The sequence below is a fragment of the Pangasianodon hypophthalmus genome, chromosome 8, assembly GCF_027358585.1.
Source record: "Pangasianodon hypophthalmus isolate fPanHyp1 chromosome 8, fPanHyp1.pri, whole genome shotgun sequence".
Lineage (NCBI taxonomy): Eukaryota > Metazoa > Chordata > Actinopteri > Siluriformes > Pangasiidae > Pangasianodon > Pangasianodon hypophthalmus.
This window is the reverse complement of record NC_069717.1, coordinates 22,983,790-23,000,311: the sequence shown is the minus strand read 5'-3', so window position 1 is coordinate 23,000,311 and position 16,522 is coordinate 22,983,790. Positions and strand designations below refer to the sequence as shown.

At 37.1% G+C, this 16,522-nt stretch overlaps 1 protein-coding gene and 1 long non-coding RNA gene across 6 annotated transcripts in view; one reads left to right on the top strand and one right to left on the bottom strand.

The window, feature by feature from the left end:
* Window positions 1-7,145, bottom strand: part of prdm16 (PR domain containing 16) — a 165,489-nt gene extending 158,344 nt beyond the window's left edge. For 2 of the 5 annotated variants that reach the window (XM_026925895.3, XM_053236329.1), the window contains exon 1: window positions 6,948-7,144. In XM_026925895.3, the coding sequence (XP_026781696.1) occupies window positions 6,948-6,984 (37 nt within the window). In that variant the 5' untranslated portion in view covers window positions 6,985-7,144. Of the gene's footprint in view, window positions 1-6,947 lie in introns of all 5 variants that reach the window. The other 3 variants (XM_053236326.1, XM_053236327.1, XM_053236328.1) reach the window with 3 other exon arrangements.
* Window positions 7,146-7,247: 102 nt separating this feature from the next.
* On the top strand, window positions 7,248-9,653 carry LOC113533634 (uncharacterized). The gene is made up of 3 exons (XR_008302174.1): window positions 7,248-7,478; window positions 8,129-8,463; window positions 8,892-9,653. It is a non-coding gene; the product is annotated as an uncharacterized LOC113533634 (long non-coding RNA).
* Window positions 9,654-16,522: the final 6,869 nt, after the last annotated feature.

The following is a 16,522-nucleotide window of genomic DNA, read 5'->3' as shown; positions in this document are numbered from 1 at the left end:
TTTGGCAAGCTTTTGCTGGAAGAATACCATGCACAAAAAAAAAAAAGAGAGAGAGAGAGAGAAACAGATAGGCCAGCATCTCCAGAGTCCTAGGAAGTGTGGGCTGAGGAGGGCCAAAGACAAACAAATCAAAACCCTGTCGACTGCAGCTAGGGACTAAAGTAGCTCATAGTGCAAGAGGTCAATAACCATATTGGGAGAGCAGACATCTATCAAAACAGCTTATTATAGGCTTTTAGCATCAGGCTCGGAAAGTGGAGACACAGACACTGCAGATTACGGGATCCTTGATATCATTAATTGGTGTGAATAACACGCCCTGGTGTGAACAGGTAATCTATCTATCAGTCAGTGGCTACATTAGCTTGGCATTTGCCTAAAAATCTTGAATTAATTTTCTACTTTACATACTCAATTTATACTACATGGACACCTATTTCATAATTTATAAGCACATCTTGTGTGATGATGTCTAAATCATGCAGGTGTCTGGAATAAAACTGTTGTATGTTGTTACTCTGAATTTTTGGCCATTACCCAAAAATGACAACCAAACAATCACATATAATCAAGAATTTACTTTCAAAATACATAAATTTTTCTTCCCAACATGAAATGGAGTACTTTGTTTACTGTCTAAACTTAGAGAAGTAGAGCTTGCATCCTCCTGCAGTCCATTCCGTTCACTCTGTTTAGCAACCACTTTCAAATTTTCGGTAATAAAAACAAAAAAATAAATGTCAAATTTGTTCATCATTATCTTTATAATTAAGATTGTGAGAAGGTGTAGATCCTTTCATTAAAAAAAAAAAAAAACAGGTAAGCCTAACAGTGTCAGATGTTAAGTGTATGTCATCACATGCCAACAAAAAAACTCTAAAAACAAGCTCTAAGAACTTTAGCATTCACTTAAACCATTTAACAAATAACAGCAAATCCACTCAACAATGCAAATAAATTACTGTTTTAAAAAAAGCAGTGGTGTATCGAACTTCCACATTTTCAAAAATATCTTCAGAGAAGATATTGTCCAGTCTGATTCATTAACGTAACGTTCATGTGAAACGTCTACATTTATTATAGAAAGTTAGAAGGGAAGGTTATGTATTTTGTTATTTGTGCCTGTCCATACAGCCTACTGTGGAGAACATGTAGAACATATGTAGAACATGCATATGTACAGCATCAACTTGTTTTTAGATCAAAAATTTAAAATTAGAAGTAATGTTTACATAATCTGTTCCATACTTATGTTTCACATGTAATAAATCTGTTACTAATGTTTATAATCAATGTAAATAAAAATATCACGTATAATCAATGTAAATAAAAATCCTTCTATTTCAGTGTACTTAATATTAAGGAAATATTTAATTACAATTTAATGTCAGCATTTCATTGTCCATGCTGCAACCAAAATATCACCATTGGTACCAAACTTTAAAACCATCGGTCACTTACTGATTATAGACTAATACTTTAATTACTAATAATTCATTACTAATAACTTATACATTAACAACTAATAATTACTAATAATTATTTCAGCTCAAATACAAAATGCTCACTTGGATTTTAAATATACTTAAATATATTTTATAATTTAAATATACTATAAAACAAAGATGCACAAAGAAAGAGAAAGCAATTCCTGGAGCACATTTGGGGAAAAAAAGTCAAGTCTGTCCCACTTCCATGGCCGAGGAGCAGCAGACAGAGTAGAATGTAACATGATAAGCTCCTCTTGTGCTCAGACATGGCTGTTTTGTAATGGCTGTGTTGACTCGGCTGCATTCGGCACCCTGCTCTGCTGCACGGCATATACGTCTCTTTCTTCAAAACGAATAAATAAATAAAAGTAAAAGAGCAAATAAAGACTGTTGCGTTTGGAGGCGGAATGCAGCGAAACATTCAAGTCATCTTTAAGGCATGTGTGTATACCTGCCAAAACATTGCCCGAGTGAGGAATTGCACCTATTGGATTTTGAGAAGGAGAGAAAATGATGTACTGCAGTCCCACTGTCTGCGCATGTAGTACACAGAAAAAGAAAAAAAAACTGAGCTCTGTGTGATGTCATAAAAAGGTGCCATGAGCCAGACAAGGGCAGGGCAGAAAGTGACACGGTAATGAGCGGAGAGTGACTAACAAGGCCATGGCCAGGTTTGTGCTGCTTCACCCTCCAGGAACCACAGAGTGCTTTGAGAGGTGAGTAGAGCTCGGGTGGGCCGGATCTCTGAGCAGAGTGCCAGTTTGCACCGCCTGGGCAGCACACTGTCCCCTTTTCCTCTTACACCAGACTGATGATAAGTAAGCTCAAACTCAATAAAAAAAAAGCCCCTACTGCAAACACGTGTGTGCGTACACATAAATCTGCATGTAGGTGTGTATTCTGCATGCTGTATGAAAACCAAATTCCATCAAATTCAAATTAGCCTCATTGTGCTTAGTGTGAATCAGTGCCTTGTTGTTAGGGCATACTAATGCACACACCTGTGGATATGGAAGTCATTTTCATTGGCTTGCAGTCACAAATGCGCACTCACAAGCAACCCCACCCCCAACGCACACGCAGACGTTCATTAGACTAGTTTATCACCTTCCTGACCAGTCATACGCAAGTGGCACTTAGATTAGCTTTTCACAATATCTTCTTATCAAAGACAAACCTCCAGCCCAGAGATTATGTGAAGCGAGTGTATACAGCTTCTAATCACTTATACACCATTAGCTTGTGAAAAAAAAAAAGATCGTATGAATCTGGCCCCCGTGACCATAAAAATCTAAATGTCAGCCATTGTGATTGTGTAAATCCAGTGGTTGGTGGTGACGGCCTAAGCCTTACAGCAGACCTTGCACACGGTTCCCATCACAATTTTATAGTGTTGTGGCTTGATTTTATTACATCTGTCAAAACATCATAGGCTACACAAGAACCTTGTGATTTGTGATCCATATTTTTGTCTTCAAAGAGGACATCAAAATGAAAACAGCTATGTTAGACCAGAAATGTCTGATTACAAAAAAATAAGTAATGACTCGACAATGCTTTTGAGTTCACAAGGAATTAGGCAATGGGCTGCAATGAGGTGGAGGCTACTTAATGCGGCCCTCGCTTTACATGTGTCCGCCAGCCTTGTGTGCTTTCCTGGACATGTGCTCACTGATTGTGGTAATAGAGAACAGGAGGAGTTGATATAAGTCAAAATACTTAATGTGCCATCACCCTGTCTTTTGAGAATGCAAGGCACTTTAACACTTTAACCCTGTATATTTATATATATTCATAATCCAGGCTACATAGTACCAGCTAAAATATTCCAAGGAAAATGCCCCTTTTTTTCTGCTATGCTCAGCAGATCATAACAAAACACCTTGGTATACTGGATATCTATAACCCATTAGAGTCTGCACAATCCAACCCTGCCAATCCATATCGATGATTTCATACAAGGCTCTGCAGGAAACTGTCATGCAGATGACTGCTCTTCAGGGATTTTAACTGGGTTGCACTAATTTGGTGATTCTTTCACAGCTATCCTTAATCATTTCATTAAACTCTTTTATTAGACTGAATTAATAAAATACAGATTGTTTTTTTTTTTTTTTTTATATTTGACTCCTTAAATGTTAAGCTGCATATATACCAAAAAGGCTATTGAATTCTGTAAAGTAAAAATAAATAAATAAATAAAAAATACAAACACGCCATAGAACAGTCAGCTAAAGCTAACTATGAAATTATACACAGGGTGTTCGACGCTACTGAATTAACAGACTAGCGTGCAAGCATGCATGTAATAGGCAGGCCCATTTTATTAGTATTTTCCATACAGAAAGTATGAATAATAGAAAGTGATTTTTTCCCTTGCGCAGTGCACTTATGAAAACCTTCGGCGTAAATGCACAGCGACGTTGGCTAATACGTCAAGAAGCAGGCCGTTCTTACTGTAGGTGTGTGTACAGTTACTACAGGTGGAATGATATTTTGAAATACTGTTCACTATAGTATGCGGTTTGGGACGTAGCCCGAGTCACACTGCGCATTTAGGACGCCGTTGTTCCTGTAGGTTAGCTGACAACTCGTGAAGGTGCTGTTGGCCAACTACTGCAACATGCTTTTAATTCGTTTCATTTAAGCCGCAAAATATATTTAGTAATTGTGATAGACTGTAAAAAATTATAGATTGCAGTGTATCATGTAGCCTAACTCAAGCAGTAAAGGCAATCCATTTATTTCAGGCTTCATTTGTAATTAACCTGTTTTTAATCCGCCTGTGAAAAGTCGGATAATAATAACAACAATAACAATAACAATAATACTAATACTAATAATAATAATAATAATAATAATAATAATAATACCTACATATTATTATTATTATTGTTATAATTGTTATTATTATTATTGCTATTATTAAATGATTACAATAATTTATTCGCCTGAATTTTAATCATGAGAAATTTTTAATTCGTTCAATAATATATATATATATATAAATATTACATGTTATAAAAAATTGCAATGTTGGATTACTACTACTACTACTACTAATAATAATAATAATATACCTTAAATATTTTTAAAATATACTTTCACTTTAATATACTTTGTTAAAATGACGATATTACAATTAAAACATTTCAGAAGAAATATTTTACTGTTTTATATTTATCCTTACACCTTATAGCAGTCTTTATAGTGTAAATGATCCTGTTCGTTGTGCGGCCATGTAAATGCCGTTTCAGTCGGTTACTTTGTTCAACTGTATTACCGACGCATGATGTCCATGAGTTCTTACGCATGTTCTTGAGTTATTATAGGCCACTTTGGACAGATGACATTTTTTGGTGGGAACCCTTCTGACTGAGTGTGTCGAGTCCAGTTGATCTGCTCCTGAGCTTTTCAAGTACAGAGCCTGAAAACGTGGAGGTGAACACCGGGAGAAATGTCGGACAGGCCTTTGGGCTTTGGGTTTTAGAAACTGCCTTTCAGAGATGCATCGAGACGAGGAAGAAAAGGACAGCGAGATGAGGAGCTAAAGGAAATATGCAAAATCACTCACAGGTGTGTGTGTGTGGTGTTGCGAGCAAAGACACGGAAAAGCTCAGAAACACAGCCGAGCTGCTGCTGGCTCACTTTAGCTTCCTTAGCCTTAAAAGGTACAGACCGGGCGAAAGTGAAACAAGCTAGGACATCAAACCTAACAGGCCCAGATCTCAAAATTATTTACACTCAAAGACCGATATTTAAAGAAAATAAATACATAATAAATTACCCGTAAATTGCGTATTGGCGAGCCTTTGGCAATGCGCACAAATTTATTTGGCCTGCTTGACCCCCTTCTTACTAAATCCGTTTAGGATGAGGCCCGAATAATGTTTATCAACAAGTAATCAAGTCTATTCAATCGCTGTAGTAAATTATCTAACGTTAACTGTCAGTCTAATAATAACACTAATGCTCATGAGATTGGAAGAAATTACAGACTAATAATAAGTTAGAATTCATATCGATACAAAAAAAATCGAAATGTAGAAAAATACCATGTGATGCATTTGATTTGTGGAAAAATGTATAATTTGTTAAACAAAATTAATTTAGTCTAACAGACATTTTCGTAAATGCAGACTCGGTTAAAAAAGGATTTACTGCAGTAATATATATGCTCCGTTTAATAAGATTGGGCACAATGCAAACAATTGGCAAAAAATAAAATTAACAAAGACTTGCTCGTGCATAATTAGAGTACTGAGTAAAAACAATAACTCACGTTATTTTTTCTGTTAATTGCCCCAAATTAGCGCCGAGCAATTAATTTTAAAATCATTTCTATATCAACACAGTTGAGCTGTATGTTTACATCGGCAGAAATCCACGAGCTACTAGTGAAATACATAAATGCAATTTTTGCCATTGACTACAGTATATGGTGTTATGCACATGATGTGCGTGAAACTACAAAATGACCAAAATTATATTTCTAGGCCATGTCCTCAACTGAAAGCCACATTAAAATATGAAAACATTGCTTATTACAAAAACCTAGCTGTGCTAAGTCAGCAGCATGCAAGCTATTACAACTTATAAACATTTCCAACCTCGATAATTCAACAAAATAAATTAGTAGGGAAATAAGAAACGCCTAGCATAATCATGATAGGCTGACAATACTCAAGTACGTCTAAAACCGTCCAGAGGCGGACTGCACACTTCCCTTTCGCCAAAACAGTCCAGAAAAGAGCAGATTATTTTCTTGCCCGACATACATTATTGATCGCCATTTCCAGATGAAGGAAGAAACCGGAGAAACGCGATGTGCAGGTTGTAATGAAAACAAGTCATAAATGCAACATCTTCTAATGTAAAGGTGGCTTCGAGCCGAGTCCACAAAAGCTTCTAGGCATTTTGGTACGAATTCGCTGCTGTCTCTCGTATCCACTTGTCCGGGAGAGAGTTTTTCCTGAGTGCTGGGGTCGCCGTGGCCATGCGCAGTGCGCGAGCGCCCACTATTTCAGAAGCCAGGAATATTATTTCACAAGACTCAATAAAAAAAAAGTTAACTATTCCTTTCGACAAGTTTTCGCTAACTTTTCGCGCGGCGAGGTGAAAACGAAAGAGTGGGACTGTAACAGCGCGATGCTCTTCTCCTTATCAGTGAGTAAAAAGCGTGTGGGCCATCACATCTCAAACTTCTCACGTTGTGAATAACTCCGGCTGCGACTATAAAGCGCAAAAAGAGCAGACACGCGGACTTGGGCATTAAGGTTCGATCGAAGAGTCATTAAAAAAAGAAAAGGTAAGGAAGAGAAATCTAAGCGAACAAAGATGGGCTCTCACCAGGAACTAATCAATGAAAATGACACATTGGTGATCTGAGCGAGGAGTTCGGAGTAGCGAGCGGCCGGAAAGGGGAAAGACGCGAAAAGAAGGAAAGAAGGCACCTACTTTTGGCCAGTTTTCTCGCCCTCGCCTTGGATCTCATCTCGTCGGCTTGCGGATTCCTCTCGTCCTCCTTGAGCTCAGAAGCGGCAGCAGCACTATCTTCATCTCACGAGCATTGTCAGTTCGGACACCTTCGCACATGCGCACAGGCCATTCAATCTGACACCGTCGTCGGGGCCAAAAAAACTTTCCAATGTATTCATCATCATCACTTTTTTTGTCCTATCGTCTCTCCTTCAGATCACTTATCTCTTTCCCTCCTCCTCCTCCCTCGCTCCGCACCATCTCGCCCCCCCAACACACACACACACACACACACACACACACACAAGCGCGCGCGCGCGCGCGCACACACTCCTTCTCTGCTTGTTAGAGAGGAATAAGTCGTGTTTTCGCCAACCTGCCGAATCAACCCCGGAGCGGGACGAAAAAAGTGCTTGACGGGGTCAAGGTCGCATCGGTCTACAAGATGATTCAAGCATTTAACTCGTTCAGTAAATATTTAGTCAACAATAAAGCACTGACTAGAGTGAGGTAATGTATAAAATAGCATTTATTCAGTACAAAGTATTATTATTATTATTATTATTATTATTATTATTATTATTGTTGTTGTTGTTGTTGCTGTTGTTGATGATGATGATAATGTAATAATAATAATAATAATAATAATAATAATAATAATAGTTGTTATTTTTCTTATTACTTGCTGTTTCTTCTCGCGGCGGCAGTGTTGCTATAATATTAAGTCATTTTAAATAAAAAAAAGATTTTCAAAAATGATTCCATATCCAGCACTCAGTCTATCCTCTTCACACAACTGCAAAAATGTTTCATTTTTCCTGTAATCATCTGTGCACGCCGTTTTGTTGGAATGCTTGGCAGAAATTTGAATTTTATACGAGACATATTCATAGGTGCACACACACATAGTGCGGTATTTATTTGTTTCAAACATTGCTCGTCAAAGTCGTGGCAAGTCTGAATTACTGAAGGTAAGAGTGAGGAAGAGAGAGGGGGAAAAGAGAGGGAACGTGTGTGTGTGTGTGTGTGTGTGTGGGGGTGTGTGTGTGTGTTCAGCGCAGACAAGGTAAGCATGTCGCCCCTCTCGTAACGTGCCACTGTAGGTTTATTTCTTATGTGTATAATGCTGTCGCGGTAAACAGAGCTTATTTTTGTGGCAGGTGGCAGCCAGAGAGCAAAAAAAATGGGGAGAAATGTAAGTACCATTCCGCTGCATGCTGTGATGTGCATGATTCAACTAGATTAATCCAAATTCCGCAGCTCTCTCTAGATTCGGAATAAAGTTGTGTTTTAATGCAAGGAATAATTTTTGCATGTGAGATTTCTCGCGAAACCTTCTTTGCAACAGCCGGCAAAAATAAAATTAAGTTCAGTGCTTGCATTTGCCATCCTTTACATTTGAGGCTGGAAAGCTGGAGATCGGAGTGCAGATGTATTCAGATGTAAACCAATTGTATTTCCGGGGAACACCATGCTGTGATGTTACCGAGGAAAAGTAACGTAAATATTTGAATTGCATAAATCACAATTTTGTTGTATTTGTTGTTGTTCCATGAAGGAAAATATAATAATAATGATAATAATAATAATAATAATAATAATAATAATAATAATAATAATAATGATAATTATTATTATTATTATTATTATTAGCATTGTTATTGATATAATAATAATAATAATAACAATTATTATCATTATTATTATTATTATTATTATTATTATAAAACAGTGTATTAATTTTATTGTGTATGAAATATAATAATTGGGCCCCACAGAGATAAAGAGAGATCTCATCTGGCATCTGTTTGACCAGACAACGTTTAAACAGTTTTTCCCCAAGCTAACACTGACCAAAAAAAAGGTGCCCACAGATGCCTTAATTGTGATCAGTGAAGATTTGTTGATATTTCTCATCTCCAGATCTCCAGTCGGTTTAATAAACTGCTGAACAGGAAGAGAACACAGAAGCCTTGTCAGCATCAGCAGCTTCACAAATAGAGTGACTAAGTCTTTAGAATGGATATAATTCATATAATTTGTCCCTTAAGCAGGTTTCCGGTCACTTTTATATTCAGGATCTGAATGTAATGTTCTTTCTTAGCATTAAGAAGCGGTAGAAATTCTTCTTTTCTGAAGCTAAAGGTGATGACATAATCGTGAGGAAGAATCTGAAGAGCTAAACATATTGAGCAATCATTCAAGGAAGGAAAGTAATTCTAGATTTAATCACCAAACTTTTAGATTTCCAAAGTTATTAAAAAATATACAATAAATTGATACATCACTTGGCCTCTTCGGTGGATGTGTACCTCACCTGTTTTGTTATTAAAGACTGTTCCAGGATCGCTTGTTTGAATATATTTTAATCTGCATAGGACATATTTAATGCAAACCAAGAAGACTAACCACGTTCACAGGACAGCATTGTTCGCCATATCATTTTGTAAGTATCATGTCTCCAGCGTCCAAAACATCCACCGTCCAAACGAGCCATTTAATATTGGTTATTGAAAGATGCATATGCAGAAGCAATGCGAATAAGTGCAGAATAAGCAGAATACACAGACGTGTACACCAGACCAACACGATAGCTGTGTTTTGTTGTTTGCCTCAGATTCTCAGAACAATTGAAATGCAGTTCATTTCTCTCGCGGGCGGGACAAATGATTTCATACAGAGCAACGGGACTTTTTTTTTTAAGAGCAATTAACTGTAATTACACTTGTAAAGAAAAGTGTTTCTCTTCAACACTCGTTCATTTGGGAATCGTTTTCTGCGTCATTTAAACGTCTGCCGTTTTTTACGAGCTCCTGGAAACGTGATGGCTATGCAACCGCGCATTTGGAGTATTTTCTTTCCAGACTGTTGCCATTTTCCCCTGTGGTTTAAGCGCAGGAACGACACAGAGAGAGAGAGAGAGAGAGAGAGAGAGAGAAAGAGAGAAAGAGAGAGATGCTGCACCCCGGAAGAAACCCTGGAAACGAGGTGTTTTGACCCACGTGACCTTGAACCAAATACACCTACGAAATACTGTCACCTGAGGTGGCGTATTATTTTAGCATCCGGTTTGAGACATAGCCCAGGTATAGGTAACATTGGACATCATTTATTTGGACAATAAAGTAGAGATAGCAGTCCACAAATATTACTATTATATATTAAATAATTTGGTTTATGATGCTAACCATGATGTTCTGTGTGCGATTGCTCATACACATATATACAAATTCATTCAATAATTTAATTATATTATAATATGTTTAAATTATATAAATTATAATTAAATATATATAATTAAAGTGGTCATTTTGGATTATAATTAAGATTAAAAATTCAAATTAATTAAGACTGTATTTATTTATTTATTTATCGAATTAAAGGCGTCACACAGTGAGGCGCACTTTTCAAGACAACGGGACAATTTACAGCAATCAGTACTATGATATAGCACATATCTAAACAGCTATGCCTGTTCCATATAACTACAATAATATTGTATAAATAACTTCTAAGTATAACGTTGTATTGTGGTTATATAAAAATACATACAACGCCCATTAGGACTAAGAGAGCATAATTGGATATGTAATGTGGTATTGGGACACAATCCCAGTAACAGTGAGAGTAAAGGTGGTACTGGTAATAATTAGCTGTGGCAGAACTGATTAGATAGATCTCTGTGAGCAGCAGAAAGCCACGTCAGGTGGCTGTCTGTGGCCTACACGTTTCCACTCAAACGGGCTGAAACCGAAGCTTTATCCATGTTAGAAAAGGGCCCGGCTTATGTGTTACGCGCTGATAACATCTCAGCCCACTCAATATGGGAAATAATATCCACCCAGTCGTGGAGTTCAATAGTTAGAATACACCAAGAAAAAAAAAAGCTGTTTCGACATTGACATCGGCCCCTAAATGCTAATGCAGTGTATGTAATGACTAAGTAAACATGGGGACTTCAAGGTGGGGCTGTGGCACCACGCGCTCTCTTCCCCCTCACACACACACACACACACACACACAAAGCCAGGACTTCTGTAAATAGCATTAGCACTCAATGGCCCTCGGAACAAAAACACTAACAGGGAAAGCGGTTAGTGCAGAGGCTTTGAGCACAGTAAAAGCGACACGGGCTAATTGGAAAACAAACCTGCGCACAAAAAGAGCAAGACACCAACCAATGATCGTGAGTTTTAGCAACTGTAAAATGGTGCGTTCAACAAACTGCTTAACGTACTCCCTAAATAAGTCTCCAGCAGGGCTGCATATGTATTTTTATGGAGCTGTATACTGTAAAATAAACCTGTTTAGATTATACACACAAACAGCATGATCACATTGTACTGCGTCCTTCAGGTGAGCTACTGGAGAAGGAAGCTACTGGAAAGAAGCGCTCTCTCTCTCTCTCTCATATATAGCGCTAATGAAGCCGCAGGAGCTGCAACACTGAAGTTAGCTGGGTAATTATTAGCCATTAATTGGGTTCAAGACCTTGAAAGGCTATGGGAAATGGGAAATCTGACCACTACATCCCAGACAGTGCCCCCTCCTCGTCCCTCTCCTGAAGTGTGGAAAGGGAGACCAGGCGCCCTACCTTAAGCACACATACACTCAACTTTCGCCAAAAAGTCATGCCCAAACTCACCTTGAGTAAATTCTGTAAAACAGACGTAAACAAGATTACCTGCAATCTATATCATCTACTGTATTGCATATTTATTTTTTTTTTAATCAAAATTAAAAAATTAATCTGTAAAATAATTCAGTATTCATGACAGTTTCAATTATTTTCATTTCTTTTCTTTCACTGTATTATTTAAAAAGTGTTTGTTTGTTTGTTTGTTTGTTTGAGCCTTGAATATGTTTTCAATCGCCATTGATTACAAACTCTACCTTTTGGTAATTTCAATTTTCGTGCTAATGAAATGTACGACGATATCCATGAGCTAATAAAGTATTCATTAGAATATTTCGTTCTTTATGTTTCATAGTCGACGGATTGGTTTTATTAAATGCGCACGTGTAATTACAGCAACATTTTCCCGACAATTCATTATAGCTATTGCTTATTTATTTAGTAAGCTTGTAATAGAAGGCTATCCATAATTCACTAATGAAGAATTATTAGCCGGACCACCCCCACTCTTTCTCCTTTTATGGATTTTCTTTCTTTTTTTAAACGTGTGATTATGTAAAAACAATTAAATAAAAAGTGCCTTTTTGTTACTAATAAAATAAAAACAATTATAAAACATTAACAGCACAAATTTGGGGAAGAGATATGCGAATACAATTACATTACAAACATATACCAACACTGTTATACCAACACTGTTAGTTCCGCGCAGCAGGAGGTCTGTATCGGTGTTTTTGTTCCATTATGCCACATTTCTTTGTGTGTCTGTTCTTATTGTCATCTGTATCCAGAGATCAGAGGAGCGCAATGCCTGAGGCAAGGAGAGAAAATTAGCCAAATACAGCAGCGACCTTAAATATGATATAATCAATCACACTGTCTGAGGGAGGAAAACGCCAAAGCTTTCCGACTGCTCTATATAGTGAAATCTATTCATAACAGGAACGCTATCTTGGGAATGGAGGTTAGAAAATTATATGATTACGTTGTATTGGATCAGGGATCAAGCAAATATAAAAATAATATAAATAATAAAGAAATAATCAAACAAAAATAATAATAATAATAATAATAATAATAATAATAAATATACAACTGTAATCAAAAATACATACCAATAAAACATAAATATCTAAAATATTGTACAATTATTATAGTGCAAATATAAGTGCTTCACAAACAAATTAGAAAACAGTGAAACATGCATCAATACAAGAAACGAATGAATTATGATCACTGATCATTAGAAATATCTTGACCATGGTATTTCTGGAGATTAAATTCACAGCATAATTAATTTGATACAACTTGAATAAATTTAAATTCTTCTTAATTTCGTGTGACTCAGTGCCGCATTCAGCTCTAAACCTCTCTGTATGACAGCTCTCTCGCTTTAAGAAAAGGATTTTATATTCCATACACTAATATATGCATGTCAATGTGGGCATGGATAATAAAAAAAAAACTGCATGCTTGCGGATTGAAATTTGCAGCTTAGCCTAAAAGCAAACGCATCCGACTCCTCAAAAATACACGATATGTGCTTTAATTCAGAACATGTTTTGCATTGACGGAACTTAGGAATAACATCAAATGTCTTTGGTTCAGCTCCCTTCATCTCTTCGCACAGTTGACATAAATGAAAAGGTTAATTAAGTATTTATTACATGTAGAGAGCAGCGCTGCGTGTTCAGTAGCGTTCGGTTTCCGCTCGGTAATAGGCTGCAGAAATGGCTCGAGGGCGCGAACACAAAAGTCCCGGATGCTGATTGGCCGCGTACAAGCGACAGAGCGCGAGCGATTCTGTGTGCAGAACTGCAGCTCCATCACAAACTGAAAACACGAGAGGTGTCTAAGCAATGAAATGGCCATACCTGCTTCATAAAAGGAGCTGTAGCGGGTTATGTGCGAATATTTAAACGCCAACATTCCTGTTTAATAGCAATAGCAAGGATGGAATTTAAAAAACCGATTCGGGAGAACTCAAACCATATTACCTGACAACAAAGATTGGACCACTCAGGTACAAGTCCATTAATAAGCCAGGTCATGTATAAAGTGTTGTTTTGGGTAACACAAAACACATGTTATGTTAGTACAGCTAAACCTGAGGTTTGTTTCCTTGAAACAAAAGGTGGAAGTAAGGGCCTGGGATCAGTTAGGATCAGTTTCTCAAGCAAATTGCTTTATTACTTAAATATTCTGCCAAAATATTGCATATTAAGCTCATATCCGCCAGGTATATAAGACACATATATACATGAATGTAAATTAAAATGTAATAGCCAAAAAAAAATTTTTTTTTCAAAAAACAGCATTGGGACATGGAGTACCAGTTCTGCAAATCAAGCATGAATGGCAGCATTAACTAATAGGAGCATTCAAGGGGGGGAAAAAATCAAAGCATTTTAATTAATTCATTGCTCGGGTTCAGCAGTCTTGACTTTGATTTGAGCATGTTACTACCTCAGTGGGTCATAAATAGTGATGAGTAGATCTCTATGAAAGACCTCTTACACACATTTCTCTGGTCAAGCTGGAAACCTTTTCCCGAATGACTACGCATAGTTTCCTTTTGATTAGGGCCATCTCCTAACCAGACTCCTCAGCAAAATCAACACATTTGTGTTTTCAAACACATCGTGCTTGGGAAGCCTTTGACCCATGACAGGACTCTGAGACATCGTCAGGATAAACAGCGCATGGTACCCACTTGTGTCGTGTGGAACAAGTAGCTTTTGTGTAGGAGAAGCATACAGAAGGGATTTGTGAGTCAAAAGTGAACTTTTTAGAACTATATCTGTGCATGGTCACAAAGTTTCAGTATAAATGAGTGTAACAAAAGACTGTCAGCTAACCACATAACTGGCAATCCATGCAGGAAAGTGCATGTTTCTGTATAGTAGAAGGTTTTTTATACATGTAAACCCTAGTAAACAAATACAAACTAATCTATGCCAGTGTTTGATTCATTCACACTCATTCACACGCGCACACACACACACACACACCAGTAGCAATAAATCATTCAAACTGTGGCTTGTTTAGGCTGAGTATTGCCTCTTGTTGCTTATTCACTGCTGGGATTAAGTCCCAAGCAGGGCTGCTTATTTACCTGTTTATGAGTTTCATTAGGCAGTCCATCAGAGGCAGTCCATCTGTGACAGCAAGATTAATCAGCCTCCTGCCGCACACACACACACACACACACACACACACACCGCACTTAGAGTTCCTCTTGCTGTGTTATAGTTCTTTTACAATAGTTATGTTTATTGCCATTACGTTCTTTGCTGGACAAGACATAAAATAAAATTCCTCTCATTTTTAAAAATATATAAACAAGAAAAAATACCACTAGACATCTGCTTCATATAAAGTTAACATTATTATTATTATTATTATTATTATTATTATTGACAATTTTGGTTTATAGTAACTAGAAGGTTTTGCTATTTGTTCATCATGACTAACTCCATCTGTACATTCTGACTTTTTTTTAAAACAATAATTCAAGCTTCACTACTGATTGGGAAAACATCTAAATTCATTGTCTTGTACATATAAATACATTTGAATTTTAAATAAAACAGCTTCCTCATGTAAGAACTGACACTAAATTTGCACATGTATTCACACACATGAATTCCTCTCTGTCCAAGACGTGTTGTTACTTATTAACCTGATGAAAATTATTTTGAAGAAGTATAATGGCACAAAATATTATGTGATGCATGTGATATTAGCATATACATCACTTTTAATTAAATAAAGGCTATAATAGAGCAGGTGCTGCACTTGACACTGAGTCCACTTTAGAGAGATAGAAAGAGAAAGAAAGAGAAAGTAAGGGGGAGAGAGAGAGAGAGCAAGAGAGAAAGACAGAGAGAGAGAGAAAGCAGTATGTGTTTAAAGACTGCCCTCCTGTGTCTCTAACACACACACTGGTTCAGTATATCCCCCAACTACTACCAGACTCTTTTCCCCTCCATTGATTTTCTCTTGCACCTTGTAAGAAATCTCATGACACAATTTATAAGAAAAGTTATAAAGGCTAAGGTTAAGGTTAGGGGCAGGGTTAATGTTTCTTATTAATTCATATGTATGAAATCTTGACAACATACAAATATCACTTTTTCTGCTTTTCATGAGCACTGAGCTGAGATGAGATGGTCCACTGATTCATTCGATGACTTTGAGCTAAAGCCATTAAACTGATCCAGAAACAGCAGAGCTGAAACGATGGAACAATGCATTGCATGGTTTGTCAGAATGGTGTATGCGAGGGCACTCAGGAAATGAACAGGTTGTCATCTTTTGCTTACCGGAGAGAGGTTATTTCATCTGGCTCTCAGAACACCCGCGGTGCTTCTTGGAAGCCTACTGGTAAGTTAGTGACATGAGTATTAGACATTTAGCACTGACTTCTCTTCCTTTGGAAGAATAATGACGTTTTTCTCTAGCAGATGTGTCCCTCAGGGTATCATTTTGTGTGTCTGTATGTGCGTTTCCTGTTTCCTGTCGCTCTTTTGTGTCAATGAAAGATGGCAGGTCTCCATCACTAAACAGAAATAATAACAAGAGCGTTCTGCCATAAACAAAAATGAGAAGAGAAAAGAAATCAATGTTCTTACTCTGAACGTGAACCATAATAAATCCGATGTCTGCTCTACCTCACCGTATGCAGCAAAAGATTTATGAAAAAATTCACCAAAAAAGCATCATAGAGAGACACAGTGTTGTAAGCAGATATTGTGATTTTTTTTTTCCCAGAAAGCATGAGGTTTCGGCCAATATTATGATACGTAAATGAGGAGCCAGTAATTCATTGCTCGTTAAATGGAGTGGGAATTCCTGACATTTCAGTTAAATTTAAGCGAAATGTCAAACTTTTGTTCCTGTGGTTATAGCGTGAGTT